Below are 15,455 nucleotides of genomic sequence, written 5' to 3' on the forward strand. Positions count from 1 at the left end.
GGTAAAGGAGATTTGACTGCATCATTCCTCCACCTCTTCTGCATATTTAAAAGTTTTCAGAATAAAACTTGGGAGGGGGGGTACATTAAGGCAAAACCTTTGAAACACCCAACTCCTAAGCAGCTTTCAAAGTGCTTAGGAGCCTTTGGTGTGTATGTCTGCCCACACAAGTGAGTTGGGCACATGTTCAAGTGAAGTAGAGACTACATGAAATGTGGGTTTGTTTTCACTACTCAGGAGTTCAGAAGGATGTCTGGAGCTGGGTTGGATATAAAATGGAATGAAATTCATTGTCTTTAATCAACATTAATTTCAAAAGATTCCTATAGCATATCAACCACCCTTTTGAAGAAGCAAATAATGAAACTATATACAAAGAGAGATTGTAAGGCACTCTGGGTACTCATTTAGCAGGCCAGATTATATTTCAGCAATATTTACTGAGTGTGCCCAGAACACTCCTCAAGACCCTATAGGTGTATGAGGGCTTCAGATAGGAATGTTGAGATAACACGGCTGCTCAAGTGCTCTTCAGAGCACTACCCACTGTGATGTCTGAGCACAGACCCAGCGGTGCTTTTAGGTGATGATGCTAAGGCTGTTTTGCTTCTTTTACCAGGTTGGTGATGACTGAGCGAATGAATTAGCCATTCCCAACTCCACTTCCTTAAAAGGAATGACATCTACTACCATGTAAACCAAAGAGATGGCAGGAGTTTCAATAAATCACACATGGTGCATTAAACATAAAATATCATCACCCCCAAACATTTTACTTTATATAACGCAGTTGTATAGTAATCTAGAAAGTCATTATGATCAGCTATCTTCTGAAAACCACTGAAGAGCAAAATAGAATCAAAGAGTTTAATAAGTTCAATCTAATCCTTTACAGAGGAAGAAATTGAGGCCCAGAGAGATAAAGCAACTTACTCACAGCAGTGGAGCTAATCTATAATGTGCCTTGAGACATAATGTAGGTTTCCTGATTTCCCTAGCAGGTCCTTTCATTTATTAGGAGGTTGTGTAGGCTTTTTCTAAAAACCATTTCAAATGTGGTAATTGCTCATCTCTTCTCACCCCAAACCTGTTCCTCCCCATCTTCCTCATCCTGGTAAATGACACCTCCACCCTTTTAAAAGTTCAGTCCAAAACCCTTAGAGTATATCCTTGACTCCTCTCTTTCCATTACACTCTATATATGACCTATCAGCAAACTCTGTCAGCTCTGACCTTCAAAATACATCCAGAACCCAACTATTTCTTAACATTTCCACTTGCTACTACTCTGGCCCAAGCTGCCACAATTTCTTGCCTGTCTCCCTGGCTCCCTCACAGTCTATTTCCACATGCTAGCAAGAATGATCCTGCTCAAACATAAGTGAGATTATTCCCTTCTTCTGCTCACAACCCTCCATTACCTTCTCTCAGCACTTTGGGAAAAGTTCCATATGATGTGTCCACTCTGCTGCCCTTTAACCTTCTTCTTCCCCTCCAGCCCCCTTGCTTACTCTCCTCCAGCCACACAGATCCCTCACTCTTCCTCAAACATGCCAGGGACTCTCCCATCCCAGGAACTTCGCTCTTGCTATATCTTCAACCTGGAATTCCCATCCCCCAGGTATCTGCATGTCTCGTTTCCTTACCACCTTCAAGTTTGTGTTAAAATGTACACCTTTCCTGAAGACCCTGTGAAATATTGCAGCCACCCCTCCACTTTGCTGTCCCTCATCCCAGCACTCCTTGTTCCCTTTCCTTGCCTTCTTTTTCTCCACAGCACTCAACACTTTCTGATATATACACCTTGCCCGTCCATCTCCTCCCACTAAAATGTAAGCACCTAAGAGCAGAAGCTTGGTGGCATTCCCTGTTGTATTCCTAGCCATTAAAACAGCACGCAGTGGATGGTTAATAAAGATTTACTGATTGCATGAATTTTCTTGGGAGAAAACATCCTTTAAAATGCTTAAATATTTATCTCTGAACATATGTATTTTACTAATTTCTTTATTTAAAATACTAAAACCAATGTTTTTAATTCAGAGATTTAGAAAGAATGATTAAGAGATTTAAAAATAAGCAGATAGCACTTTTTCAATAAGCATGTGTTTAAATTGCACTCTGTTTGTATCTACATAACATACAGAGTACTTTGGACAGGGCCGATGGATAGAAACATGGCCAATTGTTTCTTAGCATTCAAACAGAATCATGCTGAATAAAATGCTTTAGCAAACTGTGGCTTTGTGGAGACAGGCCTAGGGTATCTGTCATTAAGCCATAGCTACTAAGGTATGTAGCATGCTTACACCAGAGGGAGAGTGCCCCTTCAGAAAAGTAAGTCATATATTAGAAGGCTACTCCTTAAAGGATAGAATGCAAGGCAAAGAGGAGCCAAAAAGACAAGGTTGGGACCATCTCACTATGCAACCTTGTGCTAGCCATCCTGCTTGTACTTACTGTAAAAGGAGACACAAGAAGAAGAAGGGGTGGGGGTGCTGGGAGAGATATATACATGATAGACAAAGGGGGGAGTTGTGAAGACCAAAGAGAATCGTTATAAGACAAAGTAATAATAATAATAATTACAATAATAATGAGAGGGGAGGAGAAATAAGAAGTAGAGAAAGAGAGAAAGAGAGAGAGAAACACACAAAAGTATCTGAGATGGTTTTATCCAAAGGGCAAGGGCAGGAATGGTCTCAAAATAAGGCCTATGAAAAACAGCATAGAGAGGAATACAAGAGAGCAATTAGGATTCCTTCAGCAGGACCCAGGAATCTCCTACCTAAATTTAGGCCAGAGACTAAATATGGGTTTAACTTGGGCTCAAACTTCTCCAGAAATCAAAAGTGGGGATTAAAGGAAATGATGTCATCTGAAACTGGGGAATAAAGGCAGTATGAAACAGCCATAATCCCCAAATTTAAGGCCTGGCTCCTAGAATAGTATTCAGACCAAGGGCACTGACGACAATCCAGGGGTAGCTATTTGCTACTTTCCACCTGAACCATACAGCTCTGAACTGTGCTAGAGAAATAAAACATAACACATAAATATGAGTATATGTATAATTAAAAATTTTCTAGTAGCCACATTTCTTAAGAGAAGTGAAACAGGTAAAATTAATTTTAATAATATATTTTAACACAATATATCCAACATTTTATCATTTTAACATGTAATCAATATGAAAAAAATCTTGAGCTATTTTATATTCTTTTTATTTCATACTAAGCCTTCAAAAACCCTCAATATGTCTCATACTTACAGTGCATCTCAATTCAGACCAGCTACATTTCAAGTGCTTAAGAGCTACATGTGGCTAGTGGCTGGTACAATGGACAGTACAGATACAGAGCGTACATATGTACACACGAGGTCAGTATACCATTTATGTTAAGAAGGCTCACCTATACAGCACACATCTTTAATAAAGTTTAGTCATGCACTGAACTTCTTATAAGAGCTAAACTATAGTGGGCCAAAAAGGAAAAAGATAACACTTGATAAACAGATATAGTAAAGAAAGGCTGAGATCTTGGGCTATCCTGTTGGATACACAAATATACCCCCTTTTTAACTTTGGGCACAGCAATGAAAGACAACTTGAATTCTATCTACTAGATAAAATAGAGAACTGCAGGCTTCCCTGGTGGCACAGTGTTTAAGAATCTGCCTGCCAACGCAGGGGACACGGGTTCGGGCCCTGGTCCAGGAAGATCCCACATGCTGTGGAGCAACTAAGCCTGCACGCCACAACTACTGAGTCTGCACTCTAGAGTCCGCGAGCCACAACTACTGAGCCCGCGTGTCACAACTACTGAAGCCAGCGTGCCTGAAGCCCGTGCTCCACAACAAGAGGTGCCACTACGATGAGAGGCCCGCGCACCACAAGGAAGAGTAGCCCCAGCTCACTGCAACCAGAGAAAAGCCCACATACAGCAACAAAGACCCAACGCAGCCAAAAATAAAATAAATTAAATAAATTTTTTAAAAAATAGAGAACTGTACTACAGTCTCCCCAAGAAATGGTGCCAATGATTTCACAGTGGCTATTAATGCAGTACAAGAATTAGTTCAATAGTAAAACAGAAATGAAGATGAAAAAAGAAAGGCTTACTTGAATCTGTAGCTTTCTCGCTTATTATTCACAAATCCATCTGCCAAATCACGAGGTAAGATGATCTCCAAGCTAGGTGTTAATTTTTCATCTTCATCTATGGAATAAATCTGAAAATGTGAAGACAAGTGAATATAAAATGGTAAAATTATGGCTTGAACAATGACCATGTTATTATGATATGCATTGTAATGGTGTTTAAAAAATTGCACTTTTCAGATAAAAAGTCATAACATAGCACAGTTTGGATAATTTTCCTCTTTAAACTCTGTGCACACTCAAATAAATATATGGAACTGAACAAGAGGTAAAACCTAAATCAATGCCCGATCAAAGCTCAAATCCTCTTTGAATGATGTAATATTCAAATTTGAGTTATTTAAGTGTCTGTCTCCATTGTTGAGAAGCTAATAGCCCTGACAACAACATACTATCTAAGTATTGCTTTGGAATTACGTACCAGAAATTAACATTTTACTACAACCAATAAGCATTTCTGAGCATTTCCAAAATGCTAGACACAGAGATGAAAGGACTGGGTCTGAGCCTTCTCAGAGAGCTCACAAGAATGCCCTAATTCAAGTTATGTTCAAAGAAGTAAATGTTTCCACGAGACATATTCAAGCATCTGATAAAAGACATGTGGTTTCAAAGGAGACATGTGATTCATGTCTTTGATGTCATTTTCAAGATTCTCCTCCCAGCTCAGCCACTAATTAGAAAATGACCTGGGAGAAATCACTTAACCTCCTTAAGCTGATATGGAAATGAAGGGTCTTAACCAACCGCCTTTACAATTGTAATATTCCCTGATTATTTTCTTGGTTACCTACTCCTTTATTTATTGGCCAGGAAAAGCAAGAGTCAAGCCTATAAAGAGATCATGGGGAATAAAGAAAAGTCTACGATTCAATATCCAAAGACCTGGGTCTAACACTGATCTCAATTTACCAGCTGTGTGACCAGCCACAGCTTTCAGAATCTCGGTACCTTATACATAAAATGAAGAAAACAGAATTGCCTCCATTACAAGATTGCTGTGGGGATCAAAGGATGTCATGGAAATGGAAGCATTTTGTAATGCACCATAAAAAATGTTAGTCATTAGATTTAGAGGTTTTTAAAAAAGACTTCTTGTCTTTCATCAAGAAATAAAATTCCTTCTAACAGGCAATACTTCCTGTTTAAGACCCATTTAGATGCTTGATTATGGGGGAAAAGTCATATTTTTAAATAAGTAAAAGCCTATCTAAATCCCCAGAAAGTCTGAATAATTTTCCTAAGCAGATCTTTATTGAGCCCTCTCATTTAAAATGTGAGGAGCTCATGTAAGAAAAGTCATGCTGTAAAATAAAATTATTTGTAGAAAGTAATGGCATCAGGTCCAAGGCTTTCTGGCTAGGTTTTCTCAAGAGACATTTAAAAATTATATACTATAGGGCACTACATTTTTTTTTTAAGGTTAATGGCTAGACAGGTGAGTTAAAGGAGTATGTAAGACATAAAACATGAAGGAGTGAGGGGTGCCATACATTTTTAAAATCTGTAACACTCAGTACTCAGAAGAGAAAAAGGACCAATAATTAGAGTAGGTACTGTGACCCTCAGCTCCTCTCATTAAGTCATTCTTTGAGGCATTAAGAAAAGTCCCTAATGAAAAAACTTGTTTACTCTAATAGATTGGCTTTCTACCGTTAGTCATAAAAATATGTGAGATTGTTTTTAATAGGAGACATTTAGATCAAATGCAAGGATGAATATGAAAATATTTCAAAATATACAAAGCACTATACAAATGAAAAGGATTGCCATTGTTAAAATGCTCACAGAGCATCTTATGTACCTTTTAATGTATTAATCTATAAATTATCATAATTTAATATATAGTGCCTTAGGGAATACGATTAATGAAGTAATGGAGCCACAAAATGAAGAGGAAAAAAAAAACACCTTTGAATCACTCTTGGTTTAATGTTACAAGGGGCATTTCTAGTCAGAGAAACAACCACACAATCTTTGGGGGCCAAAAGGATAGGGTGCTAAAAGTGGGATTTCTAAGGAAGAGCAGGGATACTCTCTGCTCCGGGCACAGATGAACTCAAAATTCGTTCATCTGTGTTCTCTTATGTTTGTGCTATGCGGCATAATGTTGCATCTCGGTAAGAATCTGACATTATTAAAATACACTATGATACCTAAAAATATTTCCTGGAGTAGCAAACAAGCCACTCCACAGAATCTCACCAAAGAAATGCAAAAGGAGGCACACTGAAATATTCAAACATTGCATTTTAAGGAAAGAGGAAGTTCAAATAAAATCCAGCGTTCTCCATCAACCCACCACCACCCCCAGTCCCACTTCTATCCATCTTTTCATGTTACTATATCCAAGCACCTGTTTCTGACTGCTGAGTCGATGCAGACAAGTTCAATATTTTTAGCTAAGAATCTGAGGAGGGCTGGAGGGGGGCAGGGAAATGTTACATATAATTCTTATAAGTGATGCATTTTTACAAGCCTTCTTGAAAATGAATGTAGGAGGAGAGAAAATGGGATGATACCCATGGCTCCTTTCTATACTCTTTATTCCTTAAAATTAAAAAAAAAAAAAGGCAATATTTTCTTTGGAGTCTTTTCATGCATCTTTTCCTAAATGTATTCCACGAATGAAAAGACTGAAGATGACAACGATGACAAGACACTATATTCTCCTTGTTTTAAATACATAAATTACATGAGGTAAATGCTAAATTATGAGCTGCTATGATGTTACATATATACATACACACTGTGTAGATATGGGGTAGAGATAAAATATTATTAATAATATGCCCATTCCAGAGACTCGTGAACAGGACTCCGATTGCCCTTGCCTATATCCTTATTTTGTGAGGCAAAAAGGTTTTGTCCCAAGAGCCAAGAGCTTTGGGAAAAAAAAATCTTTAATTAAAATCAGGGTTCTGCCACTCAGTAGGTGGGTGGCTTGGCCAAATTATTTAACCTGTCTGAGGCTCAGCTTCCTCATCTATAAAATGAAGAAAATGACATCAATCTTGCGGAGTTCTCTTGAGACTCAGGGATAATGCAGACAAAGCATCTAAGTGGTAAGAATGAGTATGGTCCTTCCCAGGGAAAGAAAACAACGTTTGAGAAGCATTCAAAGTACAATATCTCTGCTCAGAGTAAGGGTCATGTCTTAACCTTCTTTGTACCCTTTCGAGTTTAGCACCCTAGAGGAAACACCTAGTAATGCTCAGTTAATGTTTTCTGAATAAAAAGTGTATGTGTATTCTCTGTGTCAGGATGCATAAATATCTGTCCATATCTGCAATGAGTGTATGTCAACGTTCATGCTTCTGATCCTGATAACAATGTCGTTAGTCAACGAATTCTAAGGGCCCATTGCGTGCAGAGCACGGTGTATGCTTTGTGTATCTTTATCTGTGACTATTATCCTATCATCTCAGACGTGGATAGCCACGTTTCTCTTGCTTGCACGTTTTGCCTGAGGACGAAAGAGAAGCTTGAGTGTACCTGGGTGGACAGAGCTGCGTGACTGTCTTCCAGAAAGGTGCAATAACGATGAACAGCTGAGGCGCAGTCTATGCGAGCGTACACGCAGACGTACCTGCACGTGCACGTGTCTGCCGCTGCGTGAACATGTGTGTCCGGGGGTACGCATGTGGCTCTGTGAAGGCTAGTCTGGACCCGCAGGGCTGGGTTGGGTGGGAGTGTACTGGGTGTCTGTCTGTCCGCGCCCCTGACAGAAATGCGCGGGAGTCTGCGAGGCTGCCCAGGCTCCGGGTCCAAGTGTGCTGAACTCCGGGCCGCATCCAGCGCCTGGCGCCGAACCACTCACCCCGCCCAGGCCCCTCGCGTGCCGCCCCTCCCCCGGTCTGGGAGGCCCCGCCGCGCCGGCGCCCGTGCTGCTCCGACCCGTACCCCTTGTTGCTGCTTCCGGACAGTGGGCTTCACCCTGGCGAAAATTTGGATAGTCTGCTTCACCATCTCCTCCCCGGTTCTTGCACTGCCCCTTGACCTCTCTCTCAGGCCGTGGCTCCCAAAACTTCTGACTCCCGCCACCTCAGGCGAGACGAAGCCTTAGCAACAGTAACTAGGGACACTACCCAAGGAGCCCCGCGCCAACCAGGACCGCCTCCTCTCCCTAATTGGTTGCTGACGGGTTGGGGAGGCCCGAAGGGAAGGATTGAGGGTGGGGCGGGGCAGAGCCGAGCGGGGAGAGCTGCGCATGCGCGTGGTCAGGTCTGGCATCTGGCTTAACGCCAGAGCTGGCCTGGAGAGTGGTTAATGGGGTGATAACCGTCGTTCCTTGCTAGTTCTTCAATCCATTCTTTCTCTCTGCCAGCACCTCTTTTTAGCACTGAAGTCATTCTGGTTTTTATTATTCATTCATTGAAGAAATGGCACTTGATCTGTGACAGCAATATACTGGCCCTGGATCCTGAGCTGAGCAAAACTTCCTGTGCCCACTTGGAGATTAGGGTCTGATGAAGGAGACAGAGTTTTAATAGGAAATTACAAGTTATGTTGGGGTTAGCGCGGGGTTCTGTGGAAGGGCACCTCATCTAGTTCTGTTTTGGAAGAGGCCAAAGTTGGAGGAAGGGGGACTGTTTCCCATTCAGTGGTCCTGGCATGAAAGGATGGGCTCTGGTGTGCACTGTTGGTGGGAATGTGAGTCGTTACAGTCACTAAGGAAAACAGTGTGCACGTTCCTTAAAAAATTCAAAATAGAACTGCCATGTGATCCAGCAATTCCACTCCTGGGTATATATCCAAAAGAATTGAAATCAGAGGGATATTTGCACTCCCATGTACACAGCAATATTAGCCAAGATATGGAACCAACCTAATTGCCCACTAATGGATGAATGGATAAAGAAAATGTGATATATATAATGGGATATTATTTTATATATATATTATGTTTTATGTTTATAATGGGGATATATATGAAGATTATTCTACCAAAAAAGAAGGAAATCCTACCATTTGCAGCAACGTGGATGGGCATTATGCTTAGTGAAATATGTTGGAAAAGACAAATACACTGTATGCTCTCACTTATATGTGGAATCAAAAAAAGTTGAGGGCTTCCCTGGTGGCGCAGTGGTTGAGAGTCTGCCTGCCGATGCAGGGGACACGGGTTCGTGCCCCGGTCCAGGAAGATCCCACATGCCGTGGAGCGGCTGGGCCCGTGAGCCATGGCCACTGAGCCTGCGCATCCGGAGCCTGTGCTCCGCAACGGGAGAGGCCACAACAGTGAGAGGCCCGCGTACCGCAAAAAAAAAAAAAAAAGTTGAACTTAGAGAAACAGAGAGTAGAATGGTAGTTTCCAGGGGCTGGGGGGTGGAGGAAATGGAGAGATATTGGGCAAAGGGTAGGAACTTCCAGTTAGAAGTTCAAGGGACTTAACATACAGCATGGTAACTATAGTTAACAATATCATGTTATATATTTGCTAAGAGAGTAAATCTTAAATGTTCTTTTCAGGAAAAAAATTAATAATGAGGTGATAGAGTTGTTAACTAGCCTCATTGTGATAATCATTTCATAATATATGCATGCATCAAATTATCACATTGTATACCTTAAACTTATATGTCAATTATATCTCAGTAAAGCTGGAAAATAAGTAAGTAAATAAGTAAATAACAAAAAGAAAAGAGGGACTCCTCAAAAGACACTGTTAACACATGGAAAGTTGTTCCACATCATTATCCACCAGGGCAATACACGTTAAAAACCACAATGAGATATCACTACACACCTATCAGAATGACTAAAATTAAAAATAGCCGCAAAACCAGATGCTGACAAAGATACAGAGATACTGAATCACTCATACATTACTGGTGGGAATATATAATGTGAAATATATCACAGATAATTTTACAGCTACTCTAGAAAACAGTTGGGTAGTTTTTTACAAAACTAGAGATGCAGCTACTATAAGATCCAGCAATTATGCTCATGGGTATTTATTTCAGAGAAATGCAAACTTGTGTTCACACAAAAATCTATACATGAGTGTTCATGGCAGCTTTATTCATAATAGCTCCAAACTGGAAACAACTCAGTTGCCCTTCAACCACTGAATGGTCTAACAAACTGTGGAATACTATTCGGCAATTAAAATGAAGAAACTACTGATACATATAACAACCTGGATGAATTTCCAGGGAATTACGCTGAGTAAAAGAAAACAGACTCATAAGTTAAATACTGTATGATTCCATTTATATAACATTCTTGAAATGACAAAATTATAGAGATGGAGAGCAGATTAGTGGTTGCCAGGGATTAGGGAGGTGGGGGGGTCGGGTGAGGTGCTATGGCTCTACAAGGATCTTTGTGATGCACTGCTCTGTATCTGGACTATGGTGGTGGGCACAGAAATCTACATATGTGATAGAACCGCGCACACACACACACGCGTGCATATAAAATTGCTGAAAGGTTAGTAAGATTGAATAAGATGGACGGATTGTATCAACGTTCATTCCTTGGTTGTGATATTGCACTATAGTTATGAAAGATGTTACCAGTGGGAGAAACTGGGGGAAGAGGATGCAAGATCTCTCTGCGTAATTTCTTACAACTGCACGTGAATCTACAATTATCTCAAAATTAAAAGGTTTTAAGAAGAAACGCTTAGGAAAAGAAGAAGAAGAAGAAGAAGAAACACTTAGAGAATGAAAAGACAAACCGCAAACTAGGAGAACATTGCTGCAAAACACATACCTGATAAAGGACTGGCATCTGGAATACTTAAAAACTCTTAAAACTTAATAATAAATAGGAAAACAAACTACCTGATTTGTTTTTTTAAGAAGGGTGTCAAAGCATTAAACGGACATTTTCCACTATAAGGATGGCGAGTACATGAAAGATGTTCAACATAATTAATAATTAATGAAATGAAAAATTAAAAGCACAATCAGATACTATGACACACCCTTTAGAATAGCTAAAAAGAAGAAGATAAGCTGGCATTAGCAAGAGCTGGCATGGATGCAGAGTATCTGGAACTCTCAAACATGGCAGGAGAGAATGCAAGATGGACCAGCCACTTTGCAAAACAGTTTTCTACTTTCTTATATATAAAATTGTATATATACTTATCATGTGACCCAGCAATCCTACTTCTAGGTGTTTACCTAAGTGAATTGAAAACTGATGTTCACACAGAAAGGCAAACAGGAATGATTATTGTGGTTTTGTTCACAACTGCCAAAAGCTGAAACAAAGCAAATGTTCTTCAACTGCTGAATGGATAAACAAACTGGTATGTCCACACAATAAAAAGAAATGGACTGCTGATGCCTGTAACAGCATAGGTGAATTTCAGATTTATTATGTTGAGTGAAAGATGCCAGATGCAAAGTTACACACTTTAAAATTCCACTTTTATGACACTCTGAAAAAGCAAAACTATAGGGATAGAACCACTGACCAGATCAGTTGTTGCCAAGGGCTGGGGTTAGGGAAAGAGGTTGATTACAAATGAGCATGGGAGAGTTTTTTGGGGGGTGATGGAATGGTTTCATATCTTGATTTTAGTTGTGGTTACATGACTACGTACATTTGTCAAAAGTCATAGAACTATCTATACACTTAAAGGGGTAAATTATACTGTATATAAAGTGTACTATTATAAGAAAAGCAAAAAAATAATAAAAACAGAGGATGGGGAATGAACAGGTGTGGCAGTAGTGGGGATGGAGAAGAGGAGAGAACCAGGTATTTATGAAATAGATTTTAAGGACTTTTTCACCTGGTGCTGTGTGGAAAGGAAGAAATGACTCAAGATTGGGCAGTTGGGTTGTTTTCATACATTGGCTTTTGTGAATCATGCTGCAGGGAACATGGGAATGCACGTATCTCTTCAAGATGCTGGTCTCATTTCCTTCAGATATATTCCCAGAAGTACGACAACCTGTGTCCATCTACGAACGAATGGATAAAGAAGCTGTGTTGTATTTACATATACAACGGAGTATTATTCAGCCATAAAAAGAAGGAAATTGCAATTTGCAATAACATAGATGAAGGTAAGTGAAATAAGTCAGACAGAAAAGGACAAACACTGTATAGTATCACTTATGAGTGGAATTTTTTTTTTTAAGTCAAACTTATAGAAACATGGAGTAGAATGGTTGTTACCAGGGATTGGAAGGTAGGGGAAATGGAGAGATGCTGGTGAAAGTTTCAGCTATAAGTTCTGAGGACCTAATGTATAGCATGGTGACTATAGTTAATAATACTGTATTGCATACTTGGAATTTGCTAAGAGAATAGATCTTAACTGATCTCACCACCAAAAAAAATTTTTAAGTAACTATGTGAGGTGATGGATGTGTTAATTAACTTGATTGTGGTAAATATTCCACAATGTATACCTATATTAAATCATCCCACTGTACACTTTAAATATATACAATTTTATTTTTCAATGATACCTCAGTAAAGCTGGAGGGAAAAGACTGGGCAGTTGGGTGTGTGGTGCAGGTACTCACATGGACACGTAAAATAGATCAGAGCGGGAAAGAGGAGCATGAGGAGTTGCGGACGTGCTCAATTTCAAGCGCCTGTGGGATTTCAATCCATAGTTGTATAAAGTTTAGGAGAAAGCTATGGCTGAAAATACGGAATGGGGCGTCATCACAGGGTTTTTTTTCCAGAAGGTGATCAAGTCATTTACAAGAAGGGATGCTGCAATACTAACACTGACAGTTGGAGGTGTAAGCAGGGCTACAAAGGAGGCTGGAGGAGCAGCTGGAGTGATGGTCTGAGGCAGAAAGGGGAATGTTGTAGCATGAAAGCCAAGGGGAGAGGACGCTTAAGAAAAAAGAAAGTGTCCAACAGTGTTGGATACTAAAGAGGATGCACTGAAAAATGTCCATGCAACTTAGCAACTAGGAGGTCATTGGTAACCTAGACAGCGGCTTCAGTGGAGCGATGGGGACGGAAGTCAAGATTACAGGAGGCCCAGGAGTAAAGGAGAGGCTACCGTTCCAGAAGCTTGCTGCTGAAGGGTTGTGAAGAAGTAAAACACAGGGTGAGAGCTCGAGGAACCCAGGGTAAGGAAGGGTCTTTTGTTCGTATCTAAGGGGGTAAAAACAATAAGGAAGGGGAGGTTGAAGGTACAGGAAGAGAGAAGATAATGTGAATAATTGGCATTATACCAAGATGGTGCAATGGAAGAGGCAAGGGAGCCAAGGGTATTCATAAAAGATCATTTTAAGTGTTGAATCATGGAGTCTAGGTTGCTTAGAGCTGCTAGTGACGTTTGACATGGAGGAGTGTTATGAGGTTTGGAGGGACAGTGATGGGTCCAGCATATGGGAAATTTACACTTCTTGTCTGAGCGCCAGGCCACATGACCAAATGCATTGATGGGGAGGAAGTGTGGGTTCAAATCCCGCTTCTGTCATACCTAAGGGTGCGACATTGGGCAAATTATTTATGTTTTTAAGTCTCAGTTGTCTCATCCAATAAATGGGGATGGACAATAACAGCAGCTATGTCGCTTAGTTGGGAAGAATACGTGTGGATACGCATATAAAACGATGACTGTCAGGTGAATAGAGAATGCTCAGTACCCAAAGGGTTCTGACCTCTGGACTGGATTCCTTTGATTGTAAACGTCTCCTAAGGGGTGGAAACTGCAACATATATATGGATAGGAGACATACCAGGGATTACAAACTCACATCTCCTGGGTCCAGACCAATGGAGTAAGCATGTCAAGCAGACAGGTATATGACAATAGGCGGTGGTCCTGTCAACTGGAGACTCTGTGTCCCCAACTAAAAATATTCACATTCAAAATAGCTAAAGTACAAGGCTTCCTAAATAAAGCACGACTGTGAGCCCCCAGCTTACAACCTCTGTTCCTGTTGCTGGTATAGCCGACTTCAGTAACTCCCAGGCCCAGTGCCTCTGACAGGTTTACCAAAATCTCAAACAGATGGCTCTAATGGGTATTAAATAAGTTTTGAGATTAAATCTCCAAGTTACAGTGTCTTTCCCACAACTATTAATAGGCTGACATTCACTATTATTATTTGCACCTTATCCACTTGCTTAAATATGGGAATTAAGATGCCTTCCAATTGTTTAAAAGATTCTTGAGCTCTGCAGTTGCCAAAATAACATATAACTGCACCAGGAAAAATAGCCAGGGTTTATAAGCCTCAAATCTGAAAGAAATCAAGCTGTGCCTGAAATGAATTAGTCTATAAGCAAGTTAGTTGGGTTTTGTGTGTTTGATTGTATGTTTTTTAAGAAAAATTGAAACTGTGATCCAGTACTAGTTTTCAACTAGCTCTTTAGCTGTTGATACTACAACTATAAAATGTGTTAATCTTCTTTGTAGGCCTGAAGAGGGACTAGTTAAAATTTTATGGGCTGGTAACTTTGATATTATAGAATATGTACCTAAAATTACCTAATTGCAGTAAACTTCTCCTTCCTCTATTTTATTCCATGGCTTTGGGGGATTTATTTTCACTGCCATAGCATCCCCCTTTATTATCAGCTGAGCAAGCATGCTCAGACAGGAGTGGTAGGGCCTCCATGAACAGGACAGAAGACATTGGATTGGGGTCTTCTCCTATTACTTTACTCCAAGGGGCAAGACAAGGAACCAGAATTTTGCTGTTTATTAGTAAATAGCATTATTAATAGAATAAAAGTCAACCACTGTAAACTGTCCCTCTACTGTCTTGAAAGCTTATCCATAATAAGAACTCAAGAATATGTTTGGAGATGATGGATAGGACGTCAGGCATGATTCCTTCATGCTTGCTGAGGGTCCCTGACTGAGGATCCCATGCAAAGGAGTTGAAAGCTGAGGAAGAAAGCATATTTTCTGTGGTGGATGTTTTCCTTGCAAATCCCCTTGTCAGCCGAGCTCCAGCTCATCAGTCATATGAATGGTCAGTATCAGAGGGATCCCCTCATACCTGGCAGAATAAAAAAGCCACTTATTCCATTGTTTCTGAATCAAGTGGAAAATACATAGAGCATTTTCTGGGACTCATTAAATGCAGAATAATAACAACATGCTGTTAAATTGCAGAGCAAGGGTACCACAAAATCTGTAATATATAACGTCAGCAAAGAATTCTCTTTTGAGAGTATGTTTAGCTAATTTAAAGCATAATTTCATTACCATAACCATCTTCACACACAGAGCAGAGTGGAATTCATAAAACTTTACCAGCACTTGGGTTTATAGGATCCCAGTGGGAATCACTGGGTTTGGTAAACTGGCACCACCTCCCTTTCCCTATCAGATGGTGGATGC

The 15,455-nt window shown here is 40.2% G+C and overlaps 1 protein-coding gene across 1 annotated transcript in view; it reads right to left on the bottom strand.

Annotated features, from left to right (window-relative positions):
* KIF6 (kinesin family member 6) overlaps nt 1-8,171 on the bottom strand; it is a gene marked incomplete at its 3' end in the record, with an annotated part of 412,258 nt that extends 404,087 nt beyond the window's left edge. Inside the window, exons 1-2 of the mRNA XM_079712640.1 lie at nt 8,066-8,171; nt 4,124-4,233 (exon numbers count right to left, since the gene is read on the bottom strand). Of these exons, the coding sequence (XP_079568766.1) occupies nt 4,124-4,233; nt 8,066-8,131 (176 nt within the window). The 5' untranslated portion in view covers nt 8,132-8,171. The remainder of the gene's footprint in view (nt 1-4,123; nt 4,234-8,065) is intronic.
* Between the last annotated feature and the right edge of the window lie 7,284 nt (nt 8,172-15,455).

Source organism: Hyperoodon ampullatus (assembly GCF_949752795.1).
Source record: "Hyperoodon ampullatus genome assembly, chromosome: 10".
Lineage (NCBI taxonomy): Eukaryota > Metazoa > Chordata > Mammalia > Artiodactyla > Ziphiidae > Hyperoodon > Hyperoodon ampullatus.